At 57.4% G+C, this 10305-nt stretch overlaps 1 protein-coding gene and 1 long non-coding RNA gene across 4 annotated transcripts in view; one reads left to right on the top strand and one right to left on the bottom strand.

Moving 5' to 3' along the window:
* MYLK2 (myosin light chain kinase 2) overlaps positions 1-2840 on the top strand; it is a 27735-nt gene extending 24895 nt beyond the window's left edge. For all 3 annotated transcript variants that reach the window (XM_042229986.2, XM_060397686.1, XM_027977054.2), the window contains 3 exons: positions 80-232; positions 379-511; positions 1881-2840. In XM_042229986.2, coding sequence (XP_042085920.1) covers positions 80-232; positions 379-511; positions 1881-1961 — 367 coding nt within the window. In that variant the 3' untranslated portion in view covers positions 1962-2840. The remainder of the gene's footprint in view (positions 1-79; positions 233-378; positions 512-1880) is intronic.
* The window catches only part of LOC121816196 (uncharacterized), a 16979-nt gene extending 7278 nt beyond the window's left edge, over positions 1-9701 (bottom strand). Inside the window, exon 1 of the long non-coding RNA XR_006055675.2 lies at positions 9336-9701. This is a non-coding gene — a long non-coding RNA (uncharacterized LOC121816196). The remainder of the gene's footprint in view (positions 1-9335) is intronic.
* Between the last annotated feature and the right edge of the window lie 604 nt (positions 9702-10305).

A 10305-nucleotide genomic window follows, 5' to 3' on the forward strand; every position in this document is an offset into this window, starting at 1 on the left:
GCTCCTGGTGCTGCTTCTCAGGATCTGTCATCCCCGACCCAATCTTACCTCCCTGCCTCCTGCCATCGCCTCCTTCCAGGCTGAGTGGTCTCTCCCCCTTCCTGGGAGACGATGACACAGAGACCCTGAACAACGTCCTATCAAGCAACTGGTACTTTGACGAGGAAACCTTTGAGGCCGTGTCAGACGAGGCCAAAGACTTCGTCTCCAACCTCATCGTCAAGGACCAGCGGTGAGGCTCACCCCCCAGGACATGAACCCCATGTGTGCAAAGTCCAGTGTGTGTGTGTGCCGAGTGGGAACTGGGCTGGGAGGCCGGCAGGAGTGGTGCCTCCCAGGCCTGCCACCTCCTCTCACCACGCCACCCACTCTCCACAGGGCCCGGATGAGTGCTGCCCAGTGCCTCGCCCACCCCTGGCTCAACAACCTGGCAGAGAAGGCCAAGCGCTGTAACCGCCGCCTCAAGTCCCAGATCTTGCTTAAGAAATACCTCATGAAGAGGCGCTGGAAGGTACCGCTGGACTGAGGCAGGGAGGAGAGAGGGATATGGGGTGGGAAAGGCGCTGGCCCCACTAGCCCTGTCTTGGCCGGTTCTGTCTGGAAAACAGAACTGGCTTTTCTCTCTTTGTCCTGGGCTGGCTCCTGCCCTGGGTGGTGGCCCTCTGCTCACCCCCTCCACCCTGGGGAGGGGCATCCTTTTATGGCTTGGGCTTAGGAATAGGTCTCTGACCCCATCTCAGGCTTCTTCCCTTCATTTCACAAATATTTCTTAACTATCTACCACCTCTGGGCACTGGGGACACAGCAATGGACAAAGAGAGTAGGATTTCAGTCTTCGTGAACTTACTTTTGTTAGAGGGTGGGGTGTTATTAAAAGGAATTAAGGAAGGGCTCTGTTGGCTCAGACGAAGAATCTGCCTGCAATGCAGAAGACCCAGGTTCGATCCCTGAAGGTCCCCTGGAGAAGGGAATGGCAATCCACTCCAGTAGTCTTCCATGGACAGAGGAGCTGGGTGGGCTACAGTCCTTGGGGTCACAAAGAGTCGGACACGACTGAGCAACTGTCACTTACACTTACTAGAAAAAAATAAGAATGGTCAGGAGTGCTGGGGAGAGGCTGTTCTTCTAAATAGGGTATCTAGGGAGAGCACACTGAGAAGGAACCTGTGAACAAAAACCTGACTGAGATGAGGGCTGAGTCAGGCTGGTATGGAGGGGGAGTGGCCCTAGGCAGTGGGAACAGCGGGCACAAAGGCACTGAGGCAGGAGCATGGTTGTGGAGTGTGAGGAACGGGTAGGAGGCCAGTTCCTCTGAGTGGAATAAGCAAGCGGCAGGAGAGGTGTCCGAGAGGATGGGGAGGCAGGGCGTGGAGAGAGCCACGCTGAGGGGCTTTTTCTTGGAATGAAATAGGAACCAGTGGACTGCTTCCCAGGTGGGTAGCGCTAGTGGGAAAGAACCTGCCAGCCAACGCAGGAGACGTAAGAGATGCGGGTTCGATCCCTGGGTTGGGAAGATCCCCTAGAGGAGGGCATGGAAACCCACTCCGGTATTCTTGCTTGGAGAATTCCACGGACAGAGAAGCCCGGTGGGCTACAGCCCCTGGAGTCAAACAAAGTCGGACACGACTGAGCGACTTAGCGTGCACACACAGACCGCCATGAGGGGAGCGGTACTCAGGTTTGCTGACGGGTCTGTTGAGTGAGGCAGGGCGTCGTGGAGGCTGTGGTGTCACGGCGCCTCCTGTGGCCATTTTGGGCACTGCAGCCTCCCTGGCCAAGGGCCCTCCTGGAATGAAGGGGACCTTGGGAGACACACAGTCTGTCCTACAGCTTTCCCCCTGCCCCGCTGCTGACCGGGACCCCTCTCCCTCATCCCTCAGAAAAACTTCATTGCTGTCAGCGCTGCCAACCGCTTCAAGAAGATCAGCAGCTCGGGGGCACTCATGGCTCTGGGGGTCTGAGCCCCGGGGAGCAGCTGAGGCCTGGACGCAGCTGCGCAGTGGCCAGGGCTGAGGCCACACAGCCCAGAAGGCCGGAGCAGACGGGCCAGATCGCCGGGCAAGGCTGGCCAGGACGAGGCTGCGCCAGGCTGGGAGGCTCGGGGCTCCCACGCCCCCGCGCAGTGACTGCTTCCCCGACGTGAGCCGCCTCAGATGTGGCCTGACTCCATCCTGCTAGCACCTCTTCAGACAGGGCTCTGGCCCCCAGCACAGCCCGGATGCCACGAGCCCTGTTGTTCCTGCCTGGCTCCCCTTCTTGGAACTGCTGCTCTGGTGACCCCTGCTTGGCCTCACCTGGGGCATCCCTGGCCTGGGCTTGCTCCTAGCTAGAGTGGGAGGGCTGGGGGTCCTGGCATGTGGGGCTTCTGCAGTTGTGGGTGGGAGGCCTCGGCGGGGCAGGACGGCAGACTGCCGGTTTCTAAGGCGCAGCTGCCCAGGGAGACAGAGCAGGCTTTGTGAAGGAGGGCCTCCGTGTCCCCACCCGCCCGTCTCCCCACTCCCAACAGATAAGGCTTAGCACACACCATCTGGTGCAGGGCCCGGCCCCCGCCCACCTTCCTTGCGACCACCAACATACAGGAACTCTGTGTGAGAGAGAAGACGCCCAGCCCAGGCCTGGGTGGAGGGGGAGGGGAGAGGCCTGGGGGACAGGGGAGACCACCCCCGAGCTTGCGTGAAGGCCAAGCCAGCCTAACCCAGCCACTCCGGCCCCCATTCCAGGGGTCACCCACGGCCTCAGAGGATGGTGTCGGCAGGCCCAGAGGAGTGGGAAGGCTGTCGGGCAGCCCCCAACCTGCTCTCAGCTTGTGCCATGTAAATAAATGTACAGGTTGGAAGTGGCCCCCTCCCTCTATGTGTGTGCACCTGGGTGAGGTCACAGCTGGCCAGCATTGACGGAGCACTGCCATGGGCCAGTCACTTCAGCAGTGCTTCGAGTATGGTGTGGTGCTTACTGTTGCAGCCTCAGGAGCCAGATTACCCAGTGCTTGATCTGGGCAAGTGGTTGCCCGCTTGGTACCTTAGTGTGCTCATCTGTGAGAGGCCACAGCACCAGCCAACACTTATACGAGACTACTGTGTGTCTGGGCTTCCCAGGTAGCTCAGCTGGTAAAGAATCCACCTGCAATGCAGGAGACCCCAGTTCGATTCCTGTGTCGGGAAGATCCCCTGGAGAAGGGATAGGCTACCCACTCCAATATTCTTGGGCTTTCCTGGTGGCTCAGACAGCAAAGAATCGGCGTGTAATGTGGGAGACCTGGGTTCGATCCCTGAGTCAGGAAGATCCCCTGGAGGAGGGCATGGCAACCCACTCCAATATTCTTGCCTGGAGAAGCCCCATGGACAGAGGAGCCTGCTGGGCTACAGTCCGTGGGGTCACAAAGAGCCAGACATGACTAAGCATAGCACAGCACTGTGTTTCTGGCTCTATTTAAGGGCTTGTATGTCTGTTTACTCATTTATGAGGTTACGAGGTATATATTATTCATATTATAAACAGGGGGGATACTGAGGCTTAGAGAGAAGAAGAACTTGAAGGCTTTTCAACAAGTCAGAAGCTGGGGCTTGAAATGGACTATTCCACCCCCACAGCAAGTCTCTGCCCACAAGTCCTCCCTGCTTCTCACCAGAACAAGGTGAAAGCAGATAGCAGAGTCTCCAAGGGGAGCCAGGAGTTCTGGCCTGCAGCGATGGGGGTCCCCTGGGAGGCCTAGGGAGCGAGCTGTTCTCCAGTCTCACCCACAGGCCTCAGTCCTCCTCATCCCAAGCCTCTGCTGGAGGGAGCAGCCTAGACGGCAAGAGAGCTTAATGCTAATAGGACAGCCTTTCTGGCTGTGAGGACAATTGAGTCAATTGAGGCCTAAGCGGGGCTTCAGCAGGAATGGCAGTAACAGCAGCTCCTATGCACTGAGCTCCAAGGGGGCATGGCCCAGACCCAGCTCTGTGTGTTCAAGTGACTGGTCCCAGCGACCCCGCATGGTGGGCAGCTGTATTACGTCCATTTCTCTTGACGGAGCAGCCAAGCCTCAGGGAGGCGATGCCACTTGCTCAGGGTCACACGGCTAGCCCATGGCAGAGCCAGGGTTTGTACCCAGACAGTCTGGGACCAGAGCCCCCACTCTGAACCACTGCACTATCTGCCTCTGCGAAATCTTGGATGGAGACCTTGACCGCTCAGCCTTCCATGAACGCTGGCCAGGAGGGCAAGGCCAGGTCCTCACCCGACCCTGCCCTGTTCCAGCAGATGGGTGCGGAGTTTCCCTGCCGCAGGTGCCACATGGGACAGGATCAGGGGCCTCTGGGCTCTCAGCCTGCTGGGCTTGCACTCAGGACTCAGGGGGGTGGGGCGCCTGGGGGAGCCTGGTTTAGGCTCTTGGTGGGAGATGTGTTATGGGCAGGGACCCTAGGGCCGTGGATCCCTTGCCTGCCTGTCTGCCCGCCACCTGCTAGCTGGGCCAGGCCTGTGGTTTCCTCCGCATTCTCTCAGCCGTGCTGGCCCCCACCCAGGCTGAGCCTTGGCCACACAGCTTGATGATGAGGAATGAGTCACCGCCATAGTGGAGGGGTGAGGAAATGAGGTCCAGCCAGCACCCAGATCCAGGGCCAGGATCCAGCTGGGGAAACCAAGGCCAAAATGAGCAGGCTGCTCAGCAGGGACAGGAGAAACTGGGACTAGAACCCAGGATCCCAGCTACCAGCACGGGCCTCATTTCCCCCTCTATGAAACAAACGACAAAGGACAGAGTTTCAGAGGACAGCCTCAGCACCACTGTCCTCTGCCACCCCAAGGGCCATGGTGACAATCGAGAGAGAGGACAGGGGGGCTCAGTCACCATATTTCACAGGTGAGGAAACAGGTTCTGAGAGGGAAACTGATCTGCCCGAGGCCACACAGCGAATGAACCTGTCCTGGGAAGGAAGCCCACCCAGAGCCGTGGAACAGGGCTGATCACTGCCTCTCCTGTCTCTATTCCCTCCAGGGAGCACACCTTACAAAGCTCTTTTTGATTCATCAGGTGCCTCCTTTGGGTTTTCCCTGCTCCCTGGAGGTAAAGGATATGGACTGGACAATATGGGAACAATGAGGGTGGGGAGGTTCAGAGAGATTTTGCTCCCTTAGGGCCACAGAGCACACCCAAGAGAAGGCTGGGGTGGCAGTCCTTGGTGTGGGACTGAATCTCTGCCCGTCTGAGGCTGGGATCCAGCCCCATGACCTTCACTAGCGCTCCCATCCCCAGCAGCCTCGGAGCTGCCCTGATGGAGGGAGTGGAGCCAGAGCCAGGCCCAAAGCTCGGGGCTGGGGCTGAGGTTCTGCAAGTCCCGGGCAGCAGACCCTGCCCCTTGCTTGGCGTGCCCTGCCCACCCCCCGTGCCTGTCTTGTGGGCTCCCCTGTACAGTGCCCATCACGATGCTGATGCTATAATCTTCTCTGCAAGGAGCTCTGTTGCCCCACGGGGTCAGGGCCACCAGCTGCTCCTGCGCACCATCGCAGGCAAACCCCTCCCCCTACCTTGGGCTCTGAAGGGTTAACACCCTCAGCAGGACAGCTCCTCTGGTCCCAGAGAGTGGAGCGGAGAGCAGCGTTCTCCAAGACTATTTCCTGCCTCTGGGCCTTGGCCAGGCCCACAGTGACCACCCCCATGGGTCTGAGGCCACATCTGGTTTGGATTACTCCAGGGCTGGTGACGCTGCCTTTTCCTGTCGGCATCCAGTGGCCTTGAATTCCACCAGCCACCTTGGACCCAGCAGGGCAGCTGTGGGAAAAGATTCAGCCAGTGACAGCGCCGCCCCGAGGGTGTGGAGCGGCCAGGGCTGTGCTAAGGGCTGTGCCCACCTGGACCAAGCATCCGTTCCTACAGCTGCCCCACACCTGTTCCTTCCTTCACTCTAATGGGTGTTATTTACTGAGCACCAGGCACCGTACCAAGTGATTCCCATGTGTGCACTCACTTCATCCCACCCGGTGAGTGTGTATTTCAGCAGTTCAGGGATGAGGAAACTGAGGCACAAGGAGCTGACGGACAAGTGCATGGGTTCCCAGCCAGTACGTAGTAGGGTGAGGATGCAAAGCAGGTGGCCTGACTTCAGACACATCCTATCACTTCACTGCTATTTCTTGAGATCCTTTTCTGGGCCTAGTCTTAAGCCAGAGCCTGGAGATGAATTAGTCATGGCCTTGGTCTTCGGGGAGTTCACAGTCTCTGGAACCCCTGGGGTGGGAGGTTGGGGATTGTAGTGAAGCTAGAAGGGCGTAGAAGACGACACTTGCTCCTATTCTCTCCTTTCCAGTGGGAGTGACAGCCAAGCTGAGAGCAAACAAGGAGCAGGCCTTTTCCAGATAGAGTGAGGCGGGTTGTTCTGGGCAGCTCCAAAGACTTGGAACTGAGAACAAGCTAGTCTTGAAGCATCCCAGGGGGCTTTTGCAGACAAGGAAGCAAGAAATAAGTCTGGGGAAGATGGCAGGAGCCTCAAATGCCAGGCTGAACCCCAGCCATAGGGAACCATGGAAGGGTTTCAAATGAAAGAGGGACATGATCAGATCTGTGATTTATAAGGATCGCTGCAGTCTGGGACATCACTGATGGGAGAGAGAGACTGGAGGCAGGGAGAGGCCAGGGGGAGATTGGGGCATGACTGCTTGAGGGGGCTGTAAGGACTGTGGGGACAGGAAGAGGGGGCTGCAGACAGGCAGAATGGGGTTCACGTGGACCGGTGCACCCTCTCTGAGCCTCAGTTTCCTGTCTGTAAAATGGGATGATAGTACCTGCCTCCTGGGGTCAAAGCAAAAGTGACCTGAGATGTAGAGATCAAGCACCTGGCCAGGCTGCTGAGTTCACGTGTGTTCCACAACTCTCTCCAGTCCCTACTCTGTTCCAGACACTATTCCAGGTGTAGACGACAAGCAACCAATAGACAAAAACTCCTGGCTTCATGGAACTTCCTTCCTGGGAGACAGACACTGGGCGGCAATAACGAACTTAGAATGAGTTGGTGGGGTGGGTGGGGGACGTGGTGGTCAGGGAGTGAGTCCTGTGGGTGTTCGTGGAAGACTGGTCCAGGCAGAAGGATGAGCAAGTGCAAAGCCTGTTTGGAGTGAGGGTGGGAGAGAGTGCAAGAGGAACCAAAGCCAGATCATACAGGCCTTTGAGAGCTTGGCCTCTGGCTCTGACCAGGAGCCCCTGGAGGATTCTCTGAGATTTAATCCATGGCAAATGGATTTATCCTTTTATCCCCCAGCACACCTTTATTGAGGGCCTGTTACGTGCCAGTCAGTGGGTTGGAGAAGTGGTTAAAGTAGATAAGGCAGACCGAACCCCTGGCCCCAGAGGCTTATGACACTAAGGCAGAGATATAAGAAAAAGTGAATACACACAGAGATGCATATTTCCACATTACAGTAGGCTCCAGGTGGAGGAAACACATGGGATGCAGAGATGGGGAAAAAATCTAGAGACATCCATTCAAATCAAAGGGTGAGGGGAGGCTTCTCCCAGGAAGTGATATTCAACTTGGCCTCTGGATGCTAAGAAGTCAGCCACGGGGAGTGAGCTTTTCAGGCGGAGGAAACAGCGAGTGCAAAGGCTTAGAGGACTCAGCTGCCTTAACTCACTAGGGAGAGTCAGCCTCCTCTTGGTCTCCCAGAGAGATCAGGGCACCCTGAGGACTGCGGTCTGGAGGAGGCAGCCTTTCCGGGGGTCAAAGGCAGGGTTCTGGCTGACTGTGGGACTAAATGAGCCTCTGGTCTGTTTTTAGCCCAGAACCACTTCCTTTAGCCCCACCAGCTACGTCCCTGAGTCACCACCCAGTTACCAGCAGGGCGGGATTAGGCACCTCGGGGTCTGGACCCTCAGGGACAGTTTTGCCAATGAAAGGGGCAGAGAGGACTGGGCTGAGGGTACAAGGCCCTCCATCGGGGCTCTTTCGTGTTTCGGGAGTTGACGTACCATGTAGTGTTAGTTTCAGGCATCCAATTTCATTCATGTTGACTAAATTGTACACATATTGTGCAAGATGAGATTTTCCCATATGCCAGTCCTTGAGAACTGAAATCTTGCTCCATTTTACAGATGAAGAAACTAGCACTCTGAGAGGTGAATCTACTTGTTAAAGGTCACACAGCAAGGAAGTAAAGATGCCAGGAATTGAATCCAAAGCTTCATCTCAGAACAATCTCTCCTCTCCCTACACACACACCCCCAACCTCCACAGTAGCTACAGCCTCCCCTGGGGGGTAAACCAGGTTAAGAAGACAAGCCCCCAGAACTCACGTATTTATTTTGCTTAAACACACACATTGCTGTTTGCATGGGCCAGACCCTGTTCAAAGCACTTTGCAAATATTAATTCATGTAATCCTAGCAACAATCCCATGGAGCTAGGCACTGTTAGTAAATCCACAAATTTCAGATGAGGGAAACCCAGAGAGGGGAAGCAACTTGCTCAAGATCACACAGCTGGGAAGGGACAACTGGGACCTGAAGCCAGACAGCTAGGGTCCAGAGCCCTTGCTCTTAGCTGCCGTACCTACTGCCTCTGGCAGCCTGCCCTCTTAGGAGTGATGGGAGGGGATGTTTTGGCCGAGGATTAGATTCCTGGTTTGTACATTCCCAGTAGGTAGACATGCCAGGCTAGCTGACATAGCCTCTCCCGTCCTCCTCATCACTGTGGTGGCCCCAGAGGGCCCACGCTCTAAGGGAGAGGGTCTCCCCACCCTGGCCCAGGCTCTGTCTGGGGTGTGGGAAGGAGCCTGGAACTCTGGGCAGTGGAATGCTGTAAACCAGGGAAGGAAGCGGGTGGGCGGAGAGGCGAGGGGGAGATAAGATGTGGAGGGTGGAGAAGCAGCTGAGGAAGGCCCAGCCCTGTGGGTGGGGGCAGCCTCCCTGGAGGCAGAGAGAGCAGAGACCAAAGGACCAGCAGGTGAAGAACTTCCTGACAGCCCTTCAGAGCTGCCAAACTTGGGTGGGAAGAGGCCAGCTCTGAAGGCACCCCACGTGATACGCACTGCCTGGTGTGGAGGGGATTCAGAAATGGGGCGGGAGACGCCCTTTCAGCTCTGATAGTCCAAGAATCTGAGTCGCTGTGATGAAAGACTCTGGAATATTCTGAAGTACCACTGGTTTTACTGTTTTAGATTTGATTTAGCCTGACTCAGGCCACTCAGCACCCTTTGGCACTCTGACCTGCTGAGAAGGAGTGGAGGTTGGGAGCCCCTCCTGGAGACAGGCCAGCCTCCAGTGTGGAGAATCAGGAGAGGCTCCTGATCCCCAAAGAGCTATACAGTTAAGGCAGCAGAGGGGTACTCCTGCCCTGCTGTGTGGCCTTGGGCACATCACTTACCTTCTCTGGCCTTGGTCTCTCCATCTGTGCTGAGGTGCTTTCTCTGGGTCAGCCCAGCTTAGGGATTCCAAGTCTCTGCTGAGCACGGTCCTTCCCGTCAGGTGGGGGTGGCTAGGCAGGAGCCGGAGGGTGTCTGTTGGTCACGGAAAGTATGTGAGGGCAGGAGGCCCAGTGGGTGGGGTCCCCGGGGCTGGGCAGCAGGCAGGCAGAGGGTAACGTGAGACCATGGTGTCTGGTCTTCCTGGTCTAGCGCCTCTGGGAGGGGATCCCTTCCAGTTTGTCCCCCAGCTCAGCCCCACCCTGGGATTTGGGTTCAAAGAGTCAGGCTGTGCCTTCCTGACTGCAACCCCCTCATCGGGCAAAAGGAATGAAATCAGGGCCTAGAGAGATGGGCGCCGGTCCAGGCTCACATGGCAAGTCCAAGGCAGGCTCTGAGCCCAGGGTCCTGCTTAGGCACTGGGGCTGAGGGGCCCATCTTCGCTTCTGGACTCTTTGAGGGGACCTGAGAGGGACATGGAGGGGGCTTGCCCAGCTCTGGGTGTGGCTGACCCCTTTGCCTGTCCCCTACCACAATCGGGGGCAGGGGGTGCAGTTTCTTCTCCACAAGCCCCCGCCCCAGTCAGATACTAAACCTCCTCCAGGGGTGGGTGGAGCAGGATGCCGAGGCTTCGGCTCTCCTCCTGTTGGGCCGGCCTCCCCATCCTCTTACTGGCTCCAGGACACAGGCTGGGAAGGGACTGGGGTCACCGGGCCTCCACAGGAATGCACCACAGGGAACGGCGCCGGCAGCGGCCTCTTTCTCTGATCCAGCTGAGATAGGACCCCCGCCCCCTGAATCTGTCCCTGTCTCTGTCTCCGAGCATCTCTCTGTCTCTTCTCTCTCACACACACACCCTGAGTCGTACTGACCCACACAGGCACACCCTGTAGTGTGAGCCTCTCCTCGCCCTGCCCTGCACTCATGGGGCTC

This window comes from Ovis aries, chromosome 13 (assembly GCF_016772045.2).
Source record: "Ovis aries strain OAR_USU_Benz2616 breed Rambouillet chromosome 13, ARS-UI_Ramb_v3.0, whole genome shotgun sequence".
NCBI lineage: Eukaryota > Metazoa > Chordata > Mammalia > Artiodactyla > Bovidae > Ovis > Ovis aries.